This window comes from Fringilla coelebs (assembly GCF_963513975.1).
Source record: "Fringilla coelebs genome assembly, chromosome: 29".
NCBI lineage: Eukaryota > Metazoa > Chordata > Aves > Passeriformes > Fringillidae > Fringilla > Fringilla coelebs.
The window spans coordinates 935,289-963,025 of NC_140055.1; the positions used below are offsets into that span (position 1 = coordinate 935,289).

The 27,737-nt window shown below is 52.5% G+C and overlaps 2 protein-coding genes across 9 annotated transcripts in view; one reads left to right on the forward strand and one right to left on the reverse strand.

The window, feature by feature from the left end:
• Positions 1-4,278: 4,278 nt before the first annotated feature.
• Positions 4,279-21,232, reverse strand: POLR3C (RNA polymerase III subunit C). Of its 8 annotated transcripts, none has more exons than XR_014616821.1 (16): positions 21,174-21,232; positions 20,825-21,026; positions 18,236-18,491; positions 14,659-14,838; positions 13,458-13,546; positions 12,523-12,627; positions 11,075-11,167; positions 9,710-9,790; positions 8,548-8,599; positions 7,496-7,556; positions 7,260-7,410; positions 6,496-6,597; positions 6,231-6,449; positions 6,121-6,142; positions 5,525-5,976; positions 5,330-5,451 (listed from the first exon to the last, which is right to left on the reverse strand). XR_014616821.1 is itself a non-coding variant. In XM_084223063.1 (15 exons), the coding sequence occupies exons 2-15, from the start codon at positions 20,969-20,971 to the stop codon at positions 4,344-4,346; spliced, it is 1,599 nt and encodes a 532-aa protein (XP_084079189.1). In that variant the 5' UTR covers positions 20,972-21,026; positions 21,174-21,232; the 3' UTR covers positions 4,279-4,343. The 8 variants fall into 8 exon arrangements, 1 of the variants encoding a protein (XP_084079189.1); XR_014616822.1 differs by lacking the exon at positions 6,121-6,142 and adding an exon at positions 6,143-6,186 and having other exon boundaries at positions 5,525-5,954; XM_084223063.1 differs by lacking the exons at positions 5,525-5,976; positions 6,121-6,142; positions 6,231-6,449 and adding exons at positions 4,279-4,425; positions 4,522-4,671 and having other exon boundaries at positions 5,289-5,338.
• Positions 21,233-21,430: 198 nt separating this feature from the next.
• The window catches only part of RNF115 (ring finger protein 115), a 15,250-nt gene continuing 8,943 nt past the window's right edge, over positions 21,431-27,737 (forward strand). The window contains 5 exon segments of the mRNA XM_084223184.1: positions 21,431-21,545; positions 23,151-23,209; positions 23,899-23,950; positions 26,014-26,219; positions 27,555-27,626. Of these exon segments, the coding sequence (XP_084079310.1) occupies positions 21,465-21,545; positions 23,151-23,209; positions 23,899-23,950; positions 26,014-26,219; positions 27,555-27,626 (470 nt within the window). The 5' untranslated portion in view covers positions 21,431-21,464.

Below are 27,737 nucleotides of genomic sequence, written 5' to 3' on the forward strand. Positions count from 1 at the left end.
AAAAAAATCCATTATTTTAGCCCAAAATTCCAGCGTTTCAGCCCCCAAAAGTCCAGGATTTCAGCCCCCAAAATTCCAGGATTTCAGCCCAAAATTGCAGCGTTTCAGCCCAAAATCTGGGATTTCGGAAATAAATCCATTATTTCAGCCCAAAAATCCATTATTTCAGCCAAAAAATCCAAGATTTCAGCCCCAAAATCCATTATTTTAGCGCCCAAAATCCCGGCGTTTCAGGAAAAAATCCAGGATTTCAGCCCCCAAAATCCCAGCATGTCAGCCCAAAATGGCAGCATTTCAGGAAAAAAAATCCATTATTTTAGCCCAATATTCCGGCATTTTAGCCCCAAAATCCCAGCATTTCAGCCCAAAAATCCGGGATTTCGGGAAAAAAATCCATTATTTCAGCCCCAAAATTGCAGCATTTCAGCCCCCAAAATCCCAGCATTTCAGCCCAAAATTCCAGGATTTCAGCCCCAAAATTGCAGCATTTCAGCCCCCAAAATTCCAGCATTTCAGCCTGAAATTCCAAGATTTCAGCCCCCAAAATTCCAGGATTTCAGCCCGAAATTGCAGCATTTCAGCCCCCAAAATTGCAGCATTTCAGCCCCAAAAATTGCGTCATTTTAGCCCAAAAGTCCAGGATTTCAGCCCAAAATTGCAGCATTTTAGCCTAAAATTTGCACCATTTCAGCCCCTAAAATTCCAGGATTTCAGCCCCCAAAATTCCAGCATTTCAGCCTGAAATTCCAAGATTTCAGCCCAAAATTCCAGGATTTCAGCCCAAAAATCCATTATTTTAGCCCAAAATCCCAGCATTTCAGCCGCCAAAATTCCAGGATTTCAGCCCCCAAAAATCCAGGATTTCAGCCAAAAAATTCCAGGATTTCAGGAAAAAAATCCGTTATTTTAGCCCAAAAATCCAGGATTTCAGCCCCAAAATTGCAGCATTTCAGCCCCCAAAATTTTGCAGCATTTCAGCCCAAAAATTCCAGGATTTCAGCCCAAAAATCCATTATTTTAGCCCAAAATTGCAGCATTTCAATCCCAAAATTGCAATATTTCAGCCCCTACAATTCCAGCATTTCAGCCCCCAAAATTGCAGCATTTCAGCCCCAAAATCCATTATTTTAGTCCAATATTCCCGCATTTCAGCCCAAAAATCCAAGATTTCAGCCCCCAAAAATCCAGGATTTCAGCCCCCCAAATTGCAGCATTTTAGCCCAAAAATCCAGGATTTCAGCCCGAAATTCCAGCATTTTAGCTGAAAAAAATTCCAGTATTTCAACCCCTAAAATACCAGGATTTCAGAAAAAAAAAAAATCCAGTATTTCAGCTCGAAATTCCAGCATTTTAGCCCAAAATCCAGGATTTCAGCCCAAAATTCCAGCGTTTCAGCCAGAACTCCAGGATTTCAGCCCAAACCGTTGGGTTCCGCTCTCGATTTTCAGGATTTCCCACCCAGGCTTTTTTATTTCCCGCCCAAATTTGGGGATTTCAGTCAAATTTCCAAGATTTCAGCCCAGTTTGGGTGTCAGAAAAATTAAAAAATCAAGATTTTAGGCCCGATTTCAGTCTAGAATTGTGGAGTTTTGGTCCCAATTTCCAGGATTTTAGGCCCAATTTCTGGCTTTGGAATTCTGATCCCAACTTGCAGAATTTCAGTGCCCAGTTCCTGGATCCAGCCCCAAAATCGCTGAATTTTACCCCATTTTTTTGGCTTCCAGCCCCCTCTGCAGGATTTCCATCCCCATTTCCACCTCTCAGACTCAATTTTGGGGATTTTGACCCCAGATCTGTCGGGTTTGGTCCAAATTTTGCAATTTCAACCCCAAATTTGCAGGATTTTGGCTGCCAGTTTCTGGCTCGGGGTGGGGGCGGGTGGAAATTGGGGTTTTTTTGCACAAATTTAAGAGATTTTCCCCATTTTTTCCCTCTTTTCCATCGGGTTTGAGCTCGGGGCTGATGGCAGAGTCGGGGGAGGGTGTGAGGGTCCCCCAATTTTTGAAGAAAGGCTTAAAAATAAAATGAATTAAAACCTCAGCCCTTTGTAATTATTTAATTAAGAGACGAATCGTTTGCTGGGGTGGCAAATTGGGGGGGAAGGGACCCCAAAAAGCCTCCAGGAGATGGGGACACCCCTCTGGTGTGTCCCTGGGGGTGACAGGGACCGGATTTGCTACAAAAAAAAAATTTATTGGCCAAAAAAAAGACCCCAAAAAGGGAAAATTTCTGTGTAAAAAGGTGGGGGGGGGGACAAGGTGGGGATTTGAGGACCCCCGAGAGGGGACACGGGGCTGGAGGGGACGGACAGGGGGGGATTTGGGGACCCCCGGACAGGCAGGGGAACCCCCGGGATGGATTTGGGGACCCCCAGGATGGATTTGGGGAGCCCCGGGATGGATTTGGGAACCCCCGGGATGGATTTTGGGAACCCCGGGATGGATTTGGGGACCCCCAGGATGGATTTGGGGACCCCCGGGATGGATTTGGGGAACCCCCGGGATGGATTTGGGGACCCCCGGGATGGATTTGGGGACCCCCGGGATGGATTTGGGGAACCCCCGGGATGGATTTGGGGACCCCCGGGATGGATTTGGGGAGCCCCGGGATGGATTTGGGGAGCCCGCGGGATGGATTTGGGGACCCCCGGGATGGATTTGGGGACCCCCGGGATGGATTTGGGGAGCCCGCGGGATGGATTTGGGGAACCCCCGGGATGGATTTGGGGAACCCCCGGGATGGATTTGGGGACCCCCGGACAGGCAGGGGAACCCCCGGGATGGATTTGGGGACCCCCGGGATGGATTTGGGGAACCCCGGGATGGATTTGGGGACCCCCGGGATGGATTTGGGGACCCTCGGGATGGATTTGGGGAACCCCGGGATGGATTTGGGGACCCCCGGGATGGATTTGGGGAACCCCGGGATGGATTTGGGGACCCCCGGGATGGATTTGGGGGCACTTTGGCCCTTGGGAAAGGAGGACGCGGAGGGGGGACGGGAATCCCACGGGACCCCCGAGCCCGGGCCCCGATCTGCCTTCACAGCGGGCCCCGGATCCGCTTCCATCCCGGCCCCGGATCCGCCTCCATCCCAGCCCCGGATCCGCTTCCATCCCGGCCCCGGATCCGCCTCCATCCCGGCCCGGATCCGCCTCTATCCCGGCCCCGGATCCGCCTCCATCCCGGCCCCGGATCCGCCTTCACCCCGGCCCCGGATCCGCCTCCATCCCGGCCCCACCGAGCGGCGTCACCGCGGCCCGGCCCGGCCGTTCATCGTGGCGGGCGGATCCAGCTGGGGAGTGCCAACGTTCCCTTCAGAGCAGCCGCCAAAATAAAATAAAATAAAATTTACCCATAGGAAGGAAAAAGGGAAGGCACAAAAGGGAATTTGCACAGGGAGGATCCCTGCCTTACTCAGCAGTATTGAGTGCCTTAATAATGTGTTTTAAATACTGGACGTTTCAGTGCTTGGCATTATTTATTTGGAGCAGTAAAATGCTCTTGCTTTCTGAAATTATGCTTTGTAAAAAGAAGCTCTTTCTTTCTGAATGCAATGATCTGTTTTGATGGAAACACTTTTTAGGGGTATAAAACTTGAAAAAAAAATTTTAATAAATTAAGAACATTACTACTGTCTTTTCTCAAGTGTGTGTGTGTGTTGTGTGTCCATCTCATCCATGACAGCCCTGCAGGTGCTCACCTGAGCTCGGTGCTTGGAGCTGGGCTGGGGAGGGACAGAATTTAGCAGCCAGGCCGGGCTCAGCAGCTAAGCCAGGCTCAGAACTCAGCAGCCAGGCCAGGCTCAACAGTTAAGCCAGGCTCAACAGCCAGGCCAGGCTCAGAACTCTGCTGCCAGGCCAGGCTCAGCCACCAGACCAGGCTCAGAGCTCAGCTTGTTCCTTGGAACCAGCCTTAGCCCTGGGCTGGGCTGCTGCCTGGGGTTAGGGTTGGGGTTTTTAAGCAGAGCCCAGAGCTCCAGGCACGCTGCAGCTGCAAAAGGCGTCCCAGGGGGACACAAAGTGCCACCACGGCTCCTTCCTTGGAAGATCCTGAGCCCACCAGGACCCCAGGACCCCAGGACCATGGGCTGGAGGGTTTTGTTTGCCTGGCAATGCTGCTGGTGGCCTTCAGGGGCTGGTGGTGGCTGCTGCCATCCCACCTGGCACAGGACGCTCCCAGAGCCAGCCAGGCTGGCACCGGTGCCAGCAGGAACACGATCCACAGGTGAATTAGCAAATAAATGTTCCTTTATTCTCCTCAGCAGCACCAGCTCTGTGGGCAGAGCCAGCTGCTCCCTGTCCCCCCTCCCTGTTTGCTGTGTCCCTGTCCTTGTCCCCTCCCTCAGGGCCTCTTCACGGTGCTCTCGATGAACGACTCCAGCACAAAGATGGTCTCGTCCACCTGGTTCTCGCTGGCGTCGATCCTGGGGCACAGACAGGGATGGGCATCCCCCCCACAGGGTGCCCATCCCCCCTCCCCACCCCCTCTCCATCCCCCACCCCGTTCCCATCCCCCTCACTTGTTGACGTTGCGTTTCAGGTTCTCCAGCTGCTGCCTCTCGGGCGCTGTGATCATCTCCTCCACCTCGTGCAGCTGCGCCGCCTCGGCCCCCGTGGCCTGCATGGAGGCCAGGATGGCCTCGACTCGCTGGGACTTCTCCAGGAGCCTCCTGGGAGGGAAGGAGGCCGGGGGGAGGTGGCAGTGCCAGCTGGGCACCCACCCTGCCCTGCCCTGCCAGCCCTGCCCTGCCCTGCCAGCCCAGCCCAGCCCAGCCCTGCCCAGCCCTGCCCTGCCCTGCCCTGCCCTGCCCTGCCAGCCCAGCCCAGCCCAGCCCAGCCCTGCCCTGCCCTGCCAGCCCAGCCCGGCCCTGCCAGCCCAGCCCAGCCCAGCCCAGCCCAGCCCAGCCCTGCCAGCCCAGCCCTGCCAGCCCAGCCCAGCCCAGCCCAGCCCAGCCCAGCCCAGCCCAGCCCTGCCAGCCCAGCCCAGCCCTGCCCTGCCAGCCCAGCCCTGCCCTGCCCAGCCCAGCCCAGCCCAGCCCAGCCCAGCCCAGCCCTGCCAGCCCAGCCCAGCCCAGCCCAGCCCAGCCCTGCCCTGCCAGCCCAGCCCTGCCCTGCCCAGCCCAGCCCAGCCCAGCCCAGCCCAGCCCAGCCCGGCCCAGCCCGGCCCAGCCCTGCCAGCCCTGCCCTGCCAGCCCAGCCCAGCCCTGCCAGCCCAGCTCTGCCAGCCCAGCCCAGCCCTGCCAGCCCAGCTCTGCCAGCCCAGCCCAGCCCAGCCCTGCTCTCTCACTTGTTCTCCCGCATCTCGTGCTGCCGCCGCTCCATCAGGTTGGCCACGCTCTGGGGAGGAGAGAGGGGAGGATCCAGGGAGGGCGGGCTGGAGAGCACTGGAGAGCCCCATGGGGACACGTGGGGACAGCCACTGCCACCCCTGGGGGACAGGCACTGCCACCCTTGTGGGGACAGCCACTGCCACCCCTCGTGGGGACAGTCATTGACACCCCCCGTGGGGACAGCCACTGCCACCCCTGTGGGACAGGCACTGCCACCCCTCATGGGGACAGGCACTGCCACCCCTGTGGGGACAGTCATTGACACCCCTGTGGGGAGAGGCACTGCCACCCCTGTGGGGACAGTCACTGCCACCCCCGTGACACCAGGAATGAGGAGCTGTGACACCTGGACCTCAGAGCAGGGAAGGAGCTCTGGAGGGACAAAACCCAGGTGAGACCCCAGCCCAGGTGTACTGGGGGGCACCAAGGGATCCTTCATTCCCAAAAACCCAGCAGGGACACGTGGAATATGAAGCTGCTGCCACCCCTGTGACACCAGGAATGAGGGGCTGTGACACCTGGACACGGGGGCTGTGACACCAGGAATGAGGGGCTGTGACACCTGGACACGGGGGCTGTGACACCAGGAATGAGGGGACACCTGGACACGGGGGCTGTGACACCTGGACACGGGGGCTGTGACACCTGGATACTGGAGCAGGGAACTCCAGAAAGACAAAAACCAGGTGAGCCCCCAGCCCAGGTGTACTGGGGGACATTAAGGACCCTCCACTCCCAAAAACCCAGCAGGGGATACACAGGATGGAGCTGCTGCCACCCCTGTGACACCAGGAATGAGGGGCTGTGACACCTGGACACGGGGGCTGTGACACCTGGAATGAGGGGCTGTGACACCTGGACACGGGGGCTGTGACACCTGGACACTGGGGCTGTGACACCAGGAATGAGGGAGCCGTGACACCTGGACACGGGGGCTGTGACACCTCCCTGGAGCAGCACCTGGGGGCCCAGCAGCACCTGGGGCTCACCTTGTAGCACCTGTGCAGCAGCACCTGGGGCTCACCTTGTAGCACCTGTGCAGCAGCACCTGGGGCTCACCTTGTAGCACCTGTGCAGCAGGGCCTGGGGCTCACCTTGTAGCACCTGTGCAGCAGCACCTGGGGCTCACCTTGTAGCACCTGTGCAGCAGCACCTGGGGCTCACCTTGTAGCACCTGTGCAGCAGCGTGCGCGCGGCGGCCGGGACGTTCACCGTGTACAGGTAAAAGGTGCGGGACGGGGCGTGGTCTGGAGTCTTGGGGATCTCCTGTGAGGGCAGAGGGATGGTGGGAACCACATGGAAGTGTTTCCTTCCCCTGGAGGAACCTGTGATCCCTTCCCAAATGGTTCCCTGTGCCCAAATTCCAGGTGGGATCACCTGGAAGTGCCCAGAAGTGCCCATCACCTGGCCAGGTACCACACCTGAGCAATCCCTAAGATCCCAGAGCTGGGAATCACCTATGGAAGGGCAGAGGGATGGAAGTGTCACCCTCCCCAGGGGTGTCCCTGTGTTCCCTGTGCCCAAATCCCAGGTGGGACCACCTGGAAGTGCCCATCCCCTGGCCAGGTGTCACACCTGGGCAAATCTCTGGGATCCCAAAGTTGGGAATCACCTGTGGAAGGGCAGAGGGATGGAAGTGTCACCTTCCCCAGGGGTGTCCCTGTGATCCCTGTGCCCAAATCCCAGGTGGGATCCCCTGGCAGTGCCCCTGCCCCATCCAGGTGTCACACCTGGGCATCCCCTCACCTGCAGGGTGACCAGGCAGTGCCCCTGCCCATCCAGGTGCCCACCTGGGCATCCCCTCACCTGCAGGGTGACCAGGGGTGTCCCTGCCCATGCAGGTGTCACACCTGGGCATCCCCTCACCTGCAGGGTGATCCCTGGCAGTGCCCCTGCCCATCCAGGTGCCCACCTGGGCAGCCCCTCACCTGCAGGGTGACCAGGTTCTCGCAGAGCAGCCTGTAGAGCACCTCCTTGGCCTCCTTGGCCGGGATCATGGCGAAATCCTCCACCTGCTTCTGCTCCAGGTGCTTCTTGCGCAGCAGCAGCCGGAAAATGCGGGCACAGCGGGAGCCAAACCTGCCCAGGTGGGGAGGGCAGGTGAGGGAGGGTCCTGGGGAGGGGCTGGGGGGGCTCAGGGGGGGCTCCAGGGGTCTGGGGTCACCTCTCCTCCACGATGGACTCCAGCGTGGCCGTGGCCAGGGACACCAGGGCCTTGTGCAGGTCTGGGGAGGGTGAGGTCAAGGAGAACGGGGCAAAAATCATCCCAAAATCACCCCAAATCACCCCAAAAATCACCCCAAAATCACCCCAAAAATCACCCAAAATCACTGCCAAAATCCCCTGAAAATCACCCCAAAATCACCCCAAAAATCACCCCAAAATCACCCCAAAATCACCCCAAAAATCACCCCAAAAATCACTGCCAAAATCCCCCAAAAATCACCCAAAATCACTGCCAAAATCCCCTGAAAATCACCCCAAAATCACCCCAAAAATCACCCCAAAAATCACCCCAAAAATCACCCCAAAATCACCCCAAAAATCACCCCAAAAATCACCCCAAAATCACTCCCCAAAATCACCCAAAATCACTGCCAAAATCACCTGAAAATCACCCCAAAAATCACCCAAAATCACCCCAAAATCACCCCAAAAATCACCCAAAATCACCCCAAAAATCATCCCAAAATCACCCCAAAATCACCCCGAAAATCACCCCAAAAATCACCCCAAAATCACCCCCAAAATCACCCCCAAATCACCCCAAAAATCACCCCAAAATCACCCCAAATCCCCTGAAAATCACCCCAAAATCACCCCAAAAATCACCCAAAATCACTGCCAAAATCCCCTGAAAATCACCCCAAAATCACCCAAAATAACTGCCAAAATCCCCTGAAAATCACCCCAAAAATCACTGCCAAAATCACCTGAAAATCACCCCAAAAATCACCCCAAATCGCTCCCAAAATCACCTGAAAATCACCCCAAAAATCACCCCCCAAATCCCCTGAAAATCACCCCAAAAATCACCCCAAAATCACCCCAAATCTGCTTCAAATCACCCCAAAATCCCCTGAAAATCACCCCAAAAATCACCCCAAAATCACTCCCCAAATCCCCTGAAAATCCCCTGAAAATCCCCCCAAAATCCCCAAAATCCCCCAAAATCCCCCAAAATCCCCAAATCCCCCCAAATCCCCCGAAGGATACTGACAGTGTAGGTGCCCCCTCCACTGTCCCCTGACTTCCCCACAAATTCCAACTGCAGGGAAAAAAAAATGAAATTTTTACTTCAAATTTGGAGTGGGAAGAGGAAAATTATTTCAGGAGAAAAAAAAAAAAAATTTAATTTATAATTCCAACTTTTAACTTTTTAACTTATACTAAATAAATAAATAAAAATAAAAATAAAGTTATTATTTAAATATAAAATATAAAATATTGTATTATATAATATTAAATTAATTATATTAATTATATTAATTATATTACATTATATTATATTACATATATTAAATTATATTATATTTATTATATTATATTACATTATATTACATTATATCATATTAATTACATTACATGATATTATATTAATTATATTATATTATATTATATTATATTATATTATATTATATTATATTATATTATATTATATTATATTATATTATATTATATTATATTATATTTATTATATTATATTTATTTTATTATATTACATTATATTATAATCTATTTAAATATAAATAAAATTATAATTTTATCTTTAAATATATTAATTAACTCAAGTATTCTTAAATAACTTCAGCACCTTTTCAATACCTTCAAAGTCAGTAAAACAGAATATAAATAAACCCTGATCAATAATAAATAAATATTGATTTTAAAACCTTCAGCAGCTGTTCAATACCTTCAAAAGAATATTAAATAAACCCTGATCAATAATAAATAAATATTTTTGATTTTAAAGTCTTTAGGAGCTGTTCAATTCCTTCAAGTTCAGTCAAATAAAATTCAGAATATTCTTCAATACCTGATCAATAATAAATAAATATTTTTGATTTTAAAACCTTTAGGAGCTGTTAAATTCCTTCAAAGTCAGTAAAACAGAATATTAATAAGCCCTGATCAATAATAAATAAATATTATTGATTTTAAAGTCTTTAGGAGCTGTTCAATACCTTCAATGTCATTAAAATAAAATTCAGAATATTCTCTAATACCCGATCAATCATTTCAATATCTTTGATATCTGTTTAATCACTTTAAAATTTCTCAAATATCTGTGTAAAACCTTTTTTAAACTCTCAATAAAAAGGTTTTGGGAGGAGAAGGGAGGGAATTTGGGGAGGGGGAATTTGGGGCTGGGGCTCACCGGGTCGTCGGCCAGCAGCGCCAGGTGCTGATCCAGCAGCGCCTTCCCCAGGGGGAGCCCGGCGGGCAGCGAGCGCAGAATCTGGGAGGGACGGGAAAGGGGGATTCTGGGGGGGGCCAGGGGGAATTCCAGGGAATTCTGGGGGTGCCAGGGGGTGCCAAAGGGAATTCTGGGGGTGCCAAGGGGTTCCAGGGGGTTCCAAAGGGATCCAAGGGGTTCCAAAGGGAATTCCAGGGGGTTCCAGGGGTCCCAAAAGGATCCAAAGGGAATTCTGGGGGGTTCCAAAGGGAATTCCAGGGGGTTCCAGGGGGTTCCAAAGGGATCCAAAGGGGTTCCAGGGGGTTCCAAAGGGTTCCAAGGGGTTCCAAAGGGTTCCAGGGGGTTCCAGGGGATCCCAAAAGTTTCCAAAGGGAATTCCAGGGGGGTCCCAGGGGGTTCCAGGGGGTTCCAAAGGGAATTCCAGGGGGGTCCCAGGGGGTTCCAAGGGGTTCCAGGGGGTTCCAAAGGGATCCAAAGGGATCCAGGGGGTCCCAAAGGGAATTCCACGGGGTTCCGGGGGGTTCCAAAGGGATCCAAAGGGATTCCAGGGGGTGCCAGGGGGATCCAGGGGGATCCAGGGGGATCCAAAGGGAATTCTGGGGGTGCCAAGGGGAATTCCAGGGGGTTCCAAAGGGATCCAAAGGGAATTCTGGGGGGGCCAAGGGGAATTCTGGGGGTGCCAAGGGAATTCCGGGGGTGCCAGGGGGAATTCTGGGGGTTCCAAAGGGAATTCCAAGGGATCCCAAGGGGTTCCAGGGGGTTCCAAAGGGATCCAAAGGGAATTCCAGGGGGTGCCAGGGGGATCCAGGGGGATCCAAAGGGAATTCCAGGGGGTTCCAAGGGGTTCCAAGGGATTCCAAGGGGTCCCAAGGGATCCCAAAGGGTTCCAATGCATTCCAGAGGATCCCAGAGGATTTTGGGGTTCCCAGGGGATTTTTTGGGGCTCACCTCGTTGGAGGAGAGGGGCTGGGTGTGTGGGCTCCCAGAGGATCCCAGGGGATGCTTTGGGGCCCCCAGGGGATGTTTTGGGGCTCACCTCGTTGGAGGACAGGGGCTGGGTGTGGGGGCTCCCCAGATTTTGGGGTTCCCAGGGGATGTTTTGGGGTTCCCAGGGGATGTTTTGGGGTTCCCAGGGGATGTTTTGGGGCTCACCTCGTTGGAGAACAGGGGCTGGGTGTGGGCATTCCCAGAGGATTTTGGGGCTCCCCACAGGATTTTTTGGGGCTCTCAGGGGATGCTTTGGGGCTCACCTCGTTGGAGGACAGGGGCTGGCTGTGGGGGTTCCCAGGGGATTTTGGGGCCCCCAGGGGATGTTTTGGGGCTCACCTCGTTGGAGGAGAGGGGCTGGGTGTGGGCAGCCCCCGAGGCCGTGGTCACCTCGCTCAGGCGCAGCATGGCCCGGATCACCTCGCTGCTGGTCTGCGCTGGGAGCGGGGAGAGAGGGAATGGGGGAAAAACGGGAATTAGAGGGGGGAAACTGGGATTAGGGGGGGGGGAAAAACTGGGATTGGAGGGGGGAAACTGGGATTAGAGAGGGGAAAAATGGGAATGGGGGGAAAAACGGGAATTAGAGAGGGGAAAAACCGGGATTGGGGGGGAAAAACGGGAATTAGAGGGGGAAAAGGGGGAATTAGGGGGGGAAAAACGGGAATTAGAGAGGGGAAAACGGGAATGGGGGGGAAAAAACGGGAATTAGAGGGGGGAAAAACGGGAATTAGGGGGGAAAAGGGGGATTAGAGGGGGGAAAACTGGGATTAGGGGGGGGAAAGGGGGAGTTAGAGCAGGAAAAGGGGAATTGGAGGGGGAGAAACCGGGATTAGAGGGGGAAAAGGGGGATTGGAGGGGGAAAAGTGAGAGTTAGAGCAGGAAAAGGGGAGTTAGAGGGGGAAAAACCGGGATTGGAGGGGGGAAAGGGGGATTGGAGGGGGAAAGGGAAATTGGAGGGGGAAAAACTGGAATTAGAGGGGGAAGGGGGAGATTGGAGGGAGAAAAGGGGGTATTGGAGGGGTAAATGCGGGAGTTAGAGAGGGAAAAATTGGAATTAGAGGGGGAAAGGGGGGAATTGGAGGGGGGAAAGGGGGATTGGAGAGGGAAAAGGGGGAATTGGAGGGGTAAAAGTGGGAGTTAGAGAAGGAAAAGTGGGAGTTAGAGGGGGAAAAACTGGAATTAGAGGGGAAAAGGGGGAATTGGAGAGGGAAAAACTGGAATTAGAGGGGGAAAGGGGAATTGGAGGGGGAAAAGTGGGAGTTAGAGAGGGAAAAATTGGAATTAGATGGGGAAAGGGGGGAATTGGAGGGGGAAAAGGGGGATTGGAGGGGGAAAAAACTGGAATTAGAGGGGTAAAACTGGAATTAGGGGGGAAAGGGGGAATTGGAGGGGGGAAAACTGGGATTAGAGGGGGGAAAGGGGAATTGGGGGGAAAAGGGGGATTGGAGGGGGGAAAGGGGGAATTAGAGCAGGAAAAGGGGGAATTAGAGGGGGAAAAACTGGAATTAGAGGGGAAAAGGGGGAATTGGAGGGGGAAAAATGGGAATTAGAGGGGGAAAGGGGGGGATTGGAGGGGGAAAAGTGAGAAAAGTGGGAGTTAGAGCAGGAAAAGGGGGAGTTAGAGGGGGGAAAACTGGAATTAGAAGGGGCAAAACTGGAATTAGAGGGGAAAAGGGGGAATTACAGCAGGAAAAGCTGGAATTACAGCAGGAAAAGCTGGAATCAGTGGGAAAAGCTGGAATTAGAGCAGGAAAATGAGGAATTGTAAGGAGAGCAGCAGCACTGACCTGGTCCATCCTGCTGGCCACGGCGCTGACCAGGGCCTGGTCACGGAAATGCTGATGGAAACGCTCCAGGTTCACCTGCCAGTGAATGCCAGCGTCGGGGGCAGCCTGGGAAACAGGGAAAAATGGGGAAAAATGAGGGGAAATGGGGAAAAATGAGGGGAAATGGGGAAAAATGAGGGGAAATGGGGAAAAATGAGGGGAAATGGGGAAAAAGGGAGGGGAAACGGGAAAAAAGTGAGGGGAAACGGGGAAAAAGGGAGGGGAAATGGGGAAAAAGTGAGGGGAAATGGGGAAAAAGGGAGGGAAATGGGCAATAAGTGGGGGAAATGGGGAAAAAGGGAGGGAAACGGGCAGGGAAAGGGAGGGAAAATGGGCAAAAAGTGAGAGAAAATGGGCAAAAAGGGAGGGGATATGGGGAAAATGAGGGGAAACGAGTAAAAAGTGGAGGAAACAGGGAAAAAGTGAGGGGAAATGGGGAAAAGGGAGAGGAATGGGGAAAAAGTGGGGGGAATGGGGAAAAAGGGAGGGAAAATGGGGAAAAAGGGAGGGGAATGGGGAAAGATGAGGGGAAACGGGAAAAAGTGGGGGGAATGGGGAAAAAGGGAGGGAAATGGGGCAGGAGAACTGGGAAATGGGGCAGGAAAATAGGGGGAAAAGAGAGGGAAATGGGCAGGAAGCCAAGGGAGAGCAGACACAAAACTGAGGGATGGGAGCCAGGAAAACGAGGAAAAAGCCACAAAAAATGAGGAAAAAGAGCCTCGAAAAATGAGAAAAAAGCCACAAAAAATGAAGAAAAAGAGGCACAAAAAATGAGGAAAAAGAGCCTCGAAAAATGAGGGATGTGAGACAGAAAAATGAGGAAAAGGAGCCATGAAAAATGTCCTGGTTTCTCCAGGAGATGTTTGGGAATCTGGAGCCCCCCATGCCCTCAGCACCTCTGAGCTTCCTCCCTCCTGCTTCTGCCTCTTGGCTTTGTGCTCTCCCTCCTCCTCCTCGTCACACGAGCGTCTCCTCTTCCCCTTCCCTGCCAACACCCAAAAATCAGAGATAGAAAAATCATTTTAAAATCATTTTAAGAAATTTAAATAATATTTTAAAAATATTTTTAAAATTTGAATTATCATTTTAAAATCGCTTTTAAAATTTGAATTATAATTTAATATATTATACACATATTATAATATATATTATATATATTATATATATGTATATTATATATATGTATATTATATATACATATATACATTATATATAATATAATATTATTTAATATATATAATATATATTATATAGATATATAATTTATGTAATAATAAACATAACTTAAACCACAATTTAAAAATAATTTTTAACATTTAAAATTTAATTTCTCCATCCTAAAAACAACCAGCATCTCCTTCCTCCTAGCCATCAACCACCCCAAAACCTGAATTTCCCCCTGAGGCTGCCCAGGTTTAGGGTCTCAACCTGAATTGCCCAGGTTTAGGGTCTCAACCTGAATTGCCCAGGTTTGGGGTCTCAGCTTGAATTTCCCAGGTTTGGGGTCTCAGCCTGAATTTCCCCCTGAATTGCCCAGGTTTGGGGTCTCACCTGAATTTCCCAGTGGAGGCTGCCCAGGTTTGGGGTCTCAACCTGAATTTCCCAGGTGTGGGGTCTCACCTGAATTTCCCCCTGAATTTCCCAGGTGTGGGGTCTCACCTGAATTTCCCCCTGAATTTCCCAGGTGTGGGGTCTCACCTGAATTTCCCCCTGAATTTCCCAGGTGTGGGGTCTCACCTGAATTTCCCCCTGAATTTCCCAGGTGTGGGGTCTCACCTGAATTTCCCCCTGAATTGCCCAGGTGTGGGGTCTCAACCTGAATTTCCCCCTGAATTTCCCAGGTTTGGGGTCTCAACCTGAATTTCCCAGGTTTGGGGTCTCAACCTGAATTTCCCCCTGAATCTCCCAGGTTTGGGGTCTCAACCTGAATTTCCCCCTGAGGCTGCCCAGGTTTGGGGTCTCAACCTGAATTTCCCAGGTTTGGGGTCACAACCTGAATTGCCCAGGTGTGGGGTCTCACCTGAATTTCCCCCTGAATTTCCCAGGTGTGGGGTCTCACCTGAATTTCCCCCTGAGCTGCCCAGGGTTGGGTCTCACCTGTCAGGCTGATCCTGGGCACCAGGTACATGTCCCTGTCGGCGATGGCCAGGGCGGGGGCCGGGGGCACCTTGGCCCCGGGGGGCACCTCGGGGGCCGTGGGGCACCTCTGGATGAAGTGGGTGTCTGCCAGGCGCACAAAGGTGCTGCACACCTCGCTGTAATCCATGGTTTTGCCATCTGGGGAGGGAGGAGAGAAGCTGCTGGGGGATTCTGGAATGTTCTGAGGGTTTGGCGGTGCCAGGAGCGCGCACGGAGGCTCTGGTGTTTCACAGAGGCAAATAAACTCTGGGTTTGAGGAGGTTCCACCCTCCAGGAGGGGATCCTGGGTGTTCCTGAGGCTCAGGAGAACACGGGGACACCGTGGCCACCAGCAGAGCCTGCCTGGGAGCACCCTGGGAGCACCCTGGGAGCACCCTCAGGTGCCTCTGACCCCATCCACCACCCCCAAATCCCATTTTTGGAGGTTCCTTCCCACCTTCCATGCTCTCAGTGAGGCAATCCCCCACCCTGGCCAGGGCACAGCTCATGGGAAGGAGCCCATGGACCACCAGCAGCTCCTCTGGGTCCCTCAAAGAACACTCTACAGTGCCTCTGCTCCCATCCATCACCCCCAAATCCCATTTTTGGAGCTTCCTTCCCACCCTCCATGCTCTCAGTGAGGTGATCAGTGACCCTGGTCATGGTGAAGCTCACAGGGAGGTGCACATGGACCACCAACATCACCCTACAGTGCCTCTGATCCCATCCACCACCCCCAAATCCCATTTCTGAGCTTTCTTCCCACCCTCCATGCTCTCAGTGAGGTGATCACCCACCCTGGACATGGTGGAGCTCATGGGAAGATGCTCATGGAGCAGCAGCCCCCCATCCATCACCTTCAGGTGTCTCTGACCCCATCCACCACCCCCAAATCCCATTTTTGGAGCTTCCTTCCCACCCTCCATGGTCTCAGTGAGGTGATCAGCGACCCTGGTCATGGTGGAGCTCATGGGGAGATGCCCATGGAGCAGCAGCCCCCCATAGATCACCCTACAGTGCCTCTGACCCCATTCACCACCCCCAAATCCCATTTTTGGAGGTTCCTTCCCACCCTCCATGCTCTCAGTGAGGCGATCACCCACCCTGGCCAGGGCACAGCTCATGGGAAGATAGCCATGGACCACCTGCAGCTCCTCTGGGTCCCTCAAAGAACACCCTACAGTGCCTCTGATCCCACCCACCACCCCCAAATCCCATTTTGTTGTGGAGGAAGGAGCCCATGGACCACCTGCAGCTCCCCAGGGTCCCCCACAGATCACCCTACAGTGCCTCTGACCCCATCCATCACCCCCAAATCCCATTTTTGGAGCCTCTCCCACCTTCCATGGTCTCGGTGAGGCAATCACCCACCCTGGCCACGGCACAGCTCATGGGGAGATGCCCATGAAGCAGCAGCCCCCCATAGATCACCCTACAGTGCCTCTGCTCCCATCCACCACCCCCAAATCCCATTTTTGGAGCTTCCTTCCCACCTTCCATGGTCTCAGTGAGGTGATCACCCACCATGGCCAGGGCACAGCTCATGGGGAAGGTTCCCATGGACCAGCAGCCCCCCATAGATCACTCTATGGTGCCTCTGCTCCCACCCACCACCCCCAAATCCCATTTTTGGAGCCTCTCCCACCTTCCATGGTCTCAGTGAGGCGATCACCCACCCTGGTAACAGCAGAGCTCACAGGAAGGAGCCCACAGAGCAGCAGCCCCCCATAGATCACCCTACAGTGCCTCTGCTCCCACCCACCACCCCCAAATCCCATTTCTGGAGCCTCTCCCACCTTCCATGGTCTCGGTGAGGCGATCACCCACCCTGGCCAGGGCACAGCTCAATGGGAAGGAGCCCATGGAGCACCTGCAGCTCCTCTGGGTCCATCAAAGAACACCCTACAGTGGCTCTGACCCCATCCATCACCCCCAAATCCATTTCTGGAGCTTCTCCCACCTTCCATGGTCTCGGTGAGGCGATCACCCACCCTGGTCATGGCAGAGCTCATAGGAAGGAGCCCATGGAGCAGCAGCAGCTCCCTACAGTGCCTCTGCTCCCATCCAGCACCCCCAAATCCCATTTTTGGAGCTTCCTTCCCCCCTTTCACAGTCTTGGTGAGGCGATCAGTGACCCTGGCCATGGTGGAGCTCATGGGGAGTGGAGCAGTAGCCCCCCATACATCACCTACAGTGCCTCTGACCCCATCCATCACCCCCAAATCCCATTTTTGGAGCTTCCTTCCCACCTTCCATGGTCTCAGTGAGGTGATCACCCACCCTGGACATGGTGGAGCTCATGGGAAGATGCTCATGGAGCAGCAGCCCCCCATCCATCACCTTCAGGTGTCTCTGACCCCATCCACCACCCCCAAATCCCATTTCTGGAGCTTCCCTCCCACCTTCCATGGTCTCAGTGAGGTGATCAGCAACCCTGGTCATGGTGGAGCTCATGGGGAGTGGACCAGCAGCCCCCCATACATCACCTACAGTGGCTCTGACCCCATCCATCACCCCCAAATCCCATTTTTGGAGCTTCCTTCCCACCCTCCATGCTCTCAGTGAGGTGATCACCCACCCTGGCCAGGGCACAGCTCATGGGGAAGGTTCCCATGGACCAGCAGCTCCCCATACATCACCCTACAGTGCCTCTGATCCCACCCACCACCCCCAAATCCCATTTTGTTGTGGAGGAAGGAGCCCATGGACCACCAGCAGCTCCTCTGGGTCCATCAAAGAACACTCTGTGGTGCCTCTACTCCCACCCACCACCCCCAAATCCCATTTTTGAGCTTCCCTCCCACCTTCCATGGTCTCAGTGAGGCGATCACCAACCCTGGCCAGGGCACAGCTCACGGGGAGATGGACCAGCAGCCCCCCATAGATCACTCTGTGGTACCTCTGCTCCCATCCACCACCCCCAAACCCCATTTTGGAGCTTCTCCCACCTTCCATGGTCTCGGTGAGGCGGTCAGCCACCCTGGCCAGGGCACAGCTCACAGGATGGAGCCCATGGACCACCAGCAGCTCCTCTGGGTCCATCAAGGAACCCCCTACAGTGGCTCTGACCCCATCCATCACCCCCAAATCCCATTTTGGAGCTTCCCTCCCACCTTCCATGCTCTCAGTGAGGTGATCAGTGACCCTGGTCATGGTGAAGCTCATGGGGAGATGGACCAGCAGCCCCCCATAGATCACTCTGTGGTACCTCTGCTCCCATCCACCACCCCCAAATCCCATTTTTGGAGCTTCCTTCCCACCTTCCATGGTCTCGGTGAGGTGATCCCCCACCCTGGTCACAGCAGAGCTCACAGGAAGGAGCCCACAGAGCAGCAGCCCCCCATAGATCACCCTACAGTGCCTCTACTCCCACCCACCACCCCCAAACCCCATTTTTGGAGCCTCTTCCACCTTCCATGGTCTCGGTGAGGCGGTCAGTGACCCTGGTCATGGTGAAGCTCATGGGGAGATGGACCAGCAGCTCCCCATAGATCACTCTATGGTACCTCTGCTCCCACCCACCACCCCCAAACCCCATTTCTGGAGCCTCTCCCACCTTCCATGGTCTCGGTGAGGCGGTCAGCCACCCTGGCCACGGCCTGGCTCATGGGCAGGTGTCCGTGCAGCAGCAGCTCCTCCACCAGCAGCTCCCCGGGGTCCCCGTAGAGCGCCTTGGCCGTGTAGATGTAGCGGGGGTAGCGCAGCAGGCGCAGCACGCGCTGGCGCCGCGCCTCGTACTCCACCCAGCCCCGGGGCTGCAGCTGGAACTGCACCAGGCTGTGCTGGATCAGCACACACAGGGCCTTCTTCACCTGGGGAGCACAGGGAATGGTGGGATTATTGGGAATATTGGGAATTATTCCATGGTTTTTAATAGGGATCGTTGGGATGATCCCATCCCTGCACCTCGTACTCCACCCAGCCCCGGGGCTGCAGCTGGAACTGCACCAGGCTGTGCTGGATCAGCACACACAGGGCCTTCTTCACCTGGGGGGCACAGGGAATGCTGATCTTACTGGGAATATTGGGAATTATTCCATGGTTTTATTGGGGATCATTGGGGTAACCCCATCCCTGCGCCTGGAATAAACAGGACCTTTCAGTGGGAATCACCCCGTGCCTGTTAATGGGAATAATGGGAATTAACCTGTCCTTGTTAATGGGAATAATGGGAATAAACCCATGCCTTTTAATGGGGAATTACCCTGAACCTATTAATGGGAATAATGGGAATTACCCTGAACCTATTAATGGGAATAATGGGAATTACCCCATGCCTTTCAATGGGAATAATGGGAATTACCCCATCCCTTTTAATGGGAATAAGGGGAATAGCCCCATGCTTTTTAATGGGAATTACCCCATGCCTGTTAATTGGAATATTGGGAATTGTTCCGTGGTTTTATTGGGGATCACTGGGATGACCCCATCCCTGCACCTCGTACTCCACCCAGCCCCGGGGCTGCAGCTGGAACTGCACCAGGCTGTGCTGGATCAGCACACACAGGGCCTTCTTCACCTGGGGGGCACAGGGAATGCTGATCTTACTGGGAATAATGGGAATTGTTCCGTGGTTTTATTGGGAATCATTGGGGTAACCCCATCCCTGCGCCTGGAATAAACAGGACCTTTCAGTGGGAATCACCCCGTGCCTGTTAATGGGAATAATGGGAATTAACCTGCCCTTGTTAATGGGAATAATGGGAATAAACCCATGCCTTTTAATGGGGAATTACCCTGAACCTATTAATGGGAATAATGGGAATTACCCTGAACCTATTAATGGGAATAATGGGAATTACTCTGAACCTATTAATGGGAATAATGGGAATTACCCCATGCCTTTTAATGAGAATCACCCCATGCCTTTCAATGGGAATAATGGGAATTACCCCATCCCTTTTAATGGGAATAATGGGAATAGCCCCATGCTTTTTAATGGGAATTACCCCATGCCTGTTAATTGGAATATTGGGAATTATTCTGTGGTTTTATTGGGAATCATTGGGGTAACCCCCATCCCTGCACCTCGTACTCCACCCAGCCCCGGGGCTGCAGCTGGAACTGCACCAGGCTGTGCTGGATCAGCACACACAGGGCCTTCTTCACCTGGGGGGCACAGGGAATGGTGGGATTAGTGGGAATATTGGGAATTATTCCATGGTTTTTAATAGGGATTGTTGGGATGATCCCATCCGTGCACCTCGTACTCCACCCAGCCCCGGGGCTGCAGCTGGAACTGCACCAGGCTGTGCTGGATCAGCACACACAGGGCCTTCTTCACCTGGGGAGGTGGTGGGATAATTAAAAAAATTAATGGGAATAATTAGAAAAAATTATTTAAAAAAACGGTGCCTGTTAATGGGAATAATGGGAATAACCCTGTCCCTTTTAATGGGAATAATGGGAATTATCCCATGCTTTTTAATGGGAATAATGGGAATAACCCCATCTCTTTTAATGGGAATCACCCTGTGCCTGTTAATGGGAATAATGGGAATTACCCTGTCCCTTTTAGTGGGAATTAACCCATGCCTTTTAATGGGAATAATGGGAATTACGCTGTCCTTGTTAATGGGAATAATGGGAATAAACCCATTTCTTTTAATGGGAAATACCCTGACCCTATTAATGGGAATAATGGGAATAAGCCCATACCTTTTAATGGGAATAATGAGAATTACCCTGAACCTATTAATGGGAATAATGGGAATAACCCAATCCCTTTTAATGGGAATTATCCCGTGCCTGTTAATGGGAATAGTGGGAATAAACCCATTTCTTTTAATGGGAATAACCCCATCCCTTTTAATGGGAATAATGGGAATTGCCCCATCCCTTTTAATGGGAATAATGGGAATTACCCCATGCCTGTTAATGGGAATAATGGGAATTACCCCATGCCTTTTAATTGGAATAAACCTGTCCCTTTTAATGGGAATAATGTGAATAACCCTGTCCCTTTAAATGGGAATAATGAGAATCACCCCATCCCTTTAAACAGTAATAACCCCGTGCCTTTTAACAGCAATAAACCCACATTAATTTCAAACGAGCTTTAAATTCCCATTAATTTCCCATAGTTTCCCGTTGGTTTCGGACGATTGCGAGACCATTTCGACATTAAATCCCCTCCCGCCCGTACCTGGTCCGGGAGCAGCCCCGTGTCCGCCACCAGCAGCCGCAGCGGCCGCGGGCCCGTCCGGAGCAGCGAATTCCCGACTTTTTCCACGATTTCGCCGAAATGTTCCTGCAGCAGGAGGGAGCAGAGGCGGAGCTCGGCCTGGGTCATCGCGGCGGCTCCGGTACCCCGGGAGCGGAACCGGGAGGGAGGAACGAGCGAACGGCTGGGTGAGGAGAGAAAGAGGGGACAGAGCTGATCCTGCTGCACATCCCCTCCCGCGGGACGATCCGCGCTGTCCCCGCGCTGTCCCCGTGTTTTCCCAGCTGGGATTTCCCCCCTCCCGGTGTCCCGGTGTCCCCTCCGCCCTCACCGCCAGGCCCGGCCTAGGCCGCCACCACCGCCGCCATGACAACGGCGCGTCCGCCAACACTTCCTGTTACGTCACTTCCGCTGCCGCCACCCGGCATGGCCGGGCTCCCAATGGGAGGCGCCCACCAGGGGGCGCCACTCCGCTTCCCGCCCCCATGGGGCCGCTCTATCCCGCCGAGCCGCGCTTTGCAGGCCGGGCGCGGAGCAGACGAGTTGACCGGAAGCGCGGGGCCGCTCTGGGCCGCGCTCGCTGCTCCGGGAGGAGTGACGGCAGCGGCGGCCGTGCGGGAAGATGGCGGAGGCGGCGGCGGCGGTGCAGCAGCACCGGTTCTTTTGCCACAGCTGCAAGGGCGAGGTCAGCCCCAAGCTGCCGGTGAGCCCCGGGAAGGGAGGGTCGGAGAGGGGCAGCCCCGAGCGGGGAGGAGAGCGCCGAGGTGGCGGGGCGGGTGGAGGGGCAGGGGGGATCCCCCAATGGCTGCCGGGGCCCCTGAGGGAGCGGTGACCTCCAGGCGCCGGGGTTGTTCCCACACGGGACGGGAGAGCCCCAAAATCCGGGAAGGGACGGGAGGGATGTCCTGATCCTGAGGGAAGGCGATCATTCCAGAACCCTCGTTCCGTGAGGGGATGAGCATCGGCCCTGAATGATCCCGGGAATTACCCCGGGGAAAATGTGGGAATTGTCCCAGGCATGGGGAATTATCCCTGGAAATATCCCTGGGAAAATCCAGGGAAATATCCCAGAAAAATCCAGGGAATTATCCCAGTTCCTGGGAGTATCCCAAGGAAAATCCAGGGAATTACCCCAGGGAAAATCCAGGGAATTGTCCCAGTTCCTGGGAATTATCCCTGGAAATATCCCAGGGAAAATGTGGAAATTATCCCAGGCATGGGGAATAATCCATGGAAATATCCCAGGGAAAATCCAGGGAATTATCCCAGGGAAAATGCAGGGAATTCTCCCAGTTCCTGGAAATATCTCAAGAAAAATCCAGAGAATTATCCCAGGCATGGGGAATAATCCATGGAAATATCCCTGGGAAAATCCAGGGAATTGTCCCAGTTCCTGGAAATATCCCAAGGAAATTTCAGGGAATTATCCCAGGGAATTGTCCCAATTCTAGGGAATAATTCCTGGAAATATCCCACGAAAAATGCAGGGAATTATCCCACGGAAATTCCAGGGAATTCTCCCAGTTCTAGGGAATAATCCCTGGAATTATCCCAGGGAAAATGTTGGGAATTATCCCAGTTCCAGGGAATTATCCCTGGAAAATCCAGGGAATTATCCCAGTTTCTGGGAATATCTCAAGGAAATTCCAGGGAATTATCCCAGGAAAAATCCAGGGAATTGTCCCAGTTCCAGGGAATAATTCCTGGAAATATCCCAGGAAAAATCCAGGGAATTATCCCAGTTCCTGGGAATATCCCAAGGAAATTCCAGGGAATTATCCCAGTGAATTGTCCCAGTTCTAGGGAATTATCCCTGGAAATATCCCAAGAAAAATCCAGGGAATTATCCCAGGACAATCCAGGGAATGATCCCAGTTCCTGGGAGCATTCCAAGGAAAATCCAGGGAATTATCCCAGGGAAAATGCAGGGAATTGTCCCAGTTCCTGGGAATTATCCCTGGAAATATCCCAGGGAAAATGTGGGAAATTCTCCCAAGGAAAATCCAGGGAATTCTCCCAGGAAAATCCAGGGAATTCTCCCAGCTCCAGGGGATGATCCCTGGAAATATCCCAAGGAAATTTCAGGGAATTATCCCTGGGAAAATGCAGGGAATTGTCCCAGTTCTCTCCTATTTATCCCCCACCACCAAGAATTCCCATTTTGGGTTTCATTTCCTCTCCACAATTTCACGTTTTGGGTTCCATTTCCCATTTTTTGGGTTCCATTTCCCATTTTTTGGGTTCCATTTCCCATTTTTTGGGTTCCATTTCCCATTTTTTGGGTTTCATTTCCTCTCCTCTCCCCCAGGAGTTCACCTGCCCTCGCTGCCAGTCCGGTTTCATCGAGGAGCTCACTGAGGATTCCAGGTACCAGAAAATTCCATTTATTCCCACCACACCCCATGGAAAAAATGCCATTTTCCCTCTTTTTTAATGTATTTTTACCCTTTTTTATTTTACCAAAAACCAAAAAAAACCTCTTGATATTTTCACCCTTTTTATTCTTTTTTCCCCCTTTTTGATTTTTTTTCTTACCCTTTTTAATATTTAAAGAAAAAAAAAATCTTTTTTTATTTCCTTATTTTTTCCTTATTTCCTTATTTTTTCCTTATTTCCTTATTTTTTCCTTATTTTATTTTTTGTGTTCACCTCTTTTTTTCCCTTCTTGATTTTTTCTTTACCCTTTTTTCATAATTAAGAATAACCAAATCACCTTTTGACTATTTTCTATATTTCTCCTTAATTTTTACCTTTTTTGATCTTTTTTTTTTCCCTTTCTGATTTTTTTCCTTCCCTTTTTTTAATATTTTAAAAATTAATATTAAACCTAATATATTATTTAAAATATTAATATTTATATATTTAAAATTAAATAATATATTTCAATATTATATTGAAATATTTTAATATTTTGAACCTAAAACCCCTTTTAATTTTTTTTTAAATTTTAACTTATTTATCTCTTTTTTTTTTTAACCCTTCCTGGGGATATTTCAGCCAATCCAGGGAGGGGATTTTAGGAATTAACCCTGCTCTCAATTTCTCTTTTCTCCCAGTTTTTTTGACAGCAATTCCCTGGACGACAGCCCCTCCTCCCAGTTCTCAGAGGTGAGTTTTCCTGATTTATCCTGATTTTTTCCTCCTTTTTTCCCTGCTTTTTTCCTCCTTTTTTCCTCCTTTTTTCCTCCTTTTTTCCCTGCTTTTTCCTGCTTTTTCCCTGCTTTTTCCCTGCTTTTTTTCCTGAGAATTTCCAGGATTTGGGGCAGTTTTAGGAGACTGAAAATTCCTGAGTGGCAGAGAAATTAACAGCAGATCCTTGGATCTCAGTGTTAATTATCCCAATTAGCAGCAGATCCCAGGATCTCAGTGTTAATTATCCCAATTAGCAGCAGATCCTTGGATCTCATTGTTAATTATCCCAATTAGCAGCAGATCCCTGCCCCAGCTGGATTTCATTGTTAATTATCCCAATTAGCAGGTAACTCCCCAGCTGGATCTCATTGTTAATTATCTCAATTAGCAGCAGACCCCTGGATCTCAGTGTTAATTATCCCAATTAGCAGCAGATCCCTGCTCCACCTGATTATTTCATTGTTAATTATCCCAATTAGCAGCAGATCCCTGCCCCACCTGATTATTGCAGTGTTAATTACCCCAATTAGCAGCAGATCCCTGGATCTCAGTGTTAATTATCCCAATTAGCAGCAGATCCCTTCCCCACCTGATTATTTCAGTGTTAATTGTCATGATTAGCAGCAGATCCCTGCCCCACCTGATTATGGCAGTGTTAATTACCACAATTAGCAGCAGATCCTTGGATCTCAGGGGTAATTATTCCAATTAGCAGCAGATCCCTGCCCCAGCTGGAACTCATTGTTAATTATGCCAATTAGCAGCAGATCCCTGCCCCACCTGGAGCTCAGTGTTAATTATCCCAATTAGCAGCAGATCCCTGGAGCTCAGTGTTAATTATCCCAATTAACAGCAGATCCCTGCCCCACCTGATTATTGCAGTGTTAATTACCACAATTAGCAGCAGACCCCTGGATCTCAGTGTTAATTATCACAATTAGCAGCAGCCCCCCGGATTGCAGTGTTAATTATCCCAATTAGCAGCAGATCCCTGGATTTCATTGTTAATTATCCCAATTAGCAGCAGATCTCTGGATTGCAGTGTTAATGACCCCAATTAGCAGCAGATCCCCGGATCTCAGTGTTAATTACCCCAATTAGCAGCAGATCCCAGGATCTCAGTGTTAATTACCCCAATTAGCAGCAACCTCACTGTCCCCGCAGCTCTGGGACCACCTGGATCACGCCGTGTTCTTCCCGGATTTCAGTGTTAATTACCCCAATTAGCAGCAGATCTCTGGATTGCAGTGTTAATTACCCCAATTAGCAGCAGATCTCTGTATTGCCATGTTAATTACCCCAATTAGCAGCATCCCCACTGTCCCGCAGCTCTGGGACCACCTGGACCACGCCGTGTTCTTCCCGGATTTCAGTGTTAATTACCCCAATTAGCAGCAGATCTCTGTATTGCAGTGTTAATTACCCCAATTAGCAGCAGATCCCTGCCCCACCTGGATTCCATTGTTAATGACCCCAATTAGCAGCAGATCCCTGCCCCACCTGGATCTCAGTGTTAATTATCCCAATTAGCAACAGATCCCTGCCCCACCTGGATTCCATTGTTAATTACCCCAATTAGCAGCAGCCCCACCCCAGCTGATTACAGCAGTGTTAATTACCCCAATTAGCAGCAGATCTCTGGATTTCAGTGTTAATTACCCCAATTAGCAGCAGATCCCCGGATTGCAGTGTTAATTACCCCAATTAGCAGCAGATCTCTGGATTGCAGTGTTAATTACCCCAAATGCTGTCCCCGCAGCTCTGGGACCACCTGGACCACGCCGTGTTCTTCCCGGATTGCAGTGTTAATTACCCCAATTAGCAGCAGATCCCCGGATTTCATTGCTAATTACCCCAATTAGCAGCAGATCCCCGGATTGCAGTGTTAATTACCCCAAATGCTGTCCCCGCAGCTCTGGGACCACCTGGACCACGCCGTGTTCTTCCGGGATTTCAGTGTTAATTACCCCAATTAGCAGCAGATCCCTGTATTGCAGTGTTAATTACCCCAATTAGCAGCATCCCCACTGTCCCCGCAGCTCTGGGACCACCTGGACCACGCCGTGTTCTTCCCGGATTTCCGGCCCTTCCTGGGCGCCGCCCCGCTGGAGGCCGAGCCCCGGGAGGGCGAGCGGGGCGCCCCGGCCGAGCTCTGGGCCCCGGGGCGGCCCCCGCGGCTGCCCCTGCCCCGCCGGTACCGGGCCCGCGGCAGCTCCCGGCCCGAGCGCTCGCCCGCCATCGAGGGGTGAGCGGGGACACAGGGACGGGGACGGGGACAGGGACGGGGACAGGGACGGGGACGGGGTGGGGGGACAGGGACAGGGATGGGATGGGGCAGTGGGGACAGGGGCAGGGATGGGGGGAGTGGGGACAGGGATGGGATGGGGGGAGTGGGGACAGGGACAGGGATGGGGGGAGTGGGGACACACCGGGGAGGGATGGGGCTGGGGGGGAGTGGGGACAGGGATGGGGCTGGGAGGAGTGGGGACAGGGACAGGGATGGGGGGAGTGGGGACAGGGACGGGATGGGGGAGTGGGGGGACAACAGGGATGGGGGGAGTGGGGACAGGGACAGGGATGGGATGGGGCAGTGGGGACAGGGATGGGGCTGGAGGGAATTGGGGACAGGGACGGGGCTGGGGGGAGTGGGGACAGGGACAGGGAGGGGGGGAGTGGGGACAGGGATGGGATGGGGGGAGAGGGGACAGGGACAGGATGGGGCAGTGGGGACAGGGACAGGGCAGGGACGGGGTTGGGGGTGAGCGGGGACAGGGGGGAGAGATGGGATGGGGGGAGTGGGGACAGGAACGGGATGGGGGCAGTGGGGACAGGGATGGGGCTGGGGGGGAGTGGGGACAGGGACAGGGATGGGGGGAGTGGGGACAGGGACAGGGATGGAGGGAGTGGGGACAGGGACAGGGATGGAGGGAGTGGGGACAGGGATGGGGATGGGGGGACAGGGATGGGATGGGATGGGGGGACAGGGATGGGGATGGGGGCAGTGGGGACAGGGATGGGATGGGGGGGAGTGGGGACAGGGATAGGACTGGGGTGAGTGGGGACAGGGACAGGGCAGGGACAGCTCTGGGTTTAGAAATTAGAAATTCGCTTCTGATTGTGATGGGTGTGAGTTATAGCACCTGTAATGCCTCACCCGACACCTGAGACTGAAAAGAAATCAGAAATAAGTTCAGAAATAATAAATAATTAGCTTCTGATCATGGTGGTGTGAGTTATAACATCTGTATTGCCTCATCCTACACCTGAGAATGAAAAGGAATCAGAAATAAGTTCAGAAATAATAAATAATTAGCTTCTGATCATGGTGGTGTGAGTTATAGCACCTCTATTGCCTCACCCTACACCTGAGACTGAAAATGAAATAAATTCTTTTGAAAGCACCTCTCAGTTACCCATCCCCAGCTCAGGAACGGGTGTCACCCACCACCTGCTGCCTCTCTCTGTTTTGGAGCTTTATCCAGGGGTTTTCCCAGCCATGAGCAGCAATTCCTGCTTTTCCTGCCCTTTTTTTCCCTCCACCATTGATTTCCTCCCCTAACCCACCCTGTCCCTTCCCCAGCATCATCCAGCAGATCTTCGCCGGCTTCTTTGCCAACTCGGCCGTTCCTGGCTCCCAGCATCCCTTCTCCTGGTGAGTAGATCTCCCAGCTCCCAGCAGTGGATCCCAGGAAGCTTTGGGAATTTGGGAATTCCTGGGAATTCCCAACTCTGCCTTGGCAGGAGCGGGATGCTGCACTCCAGC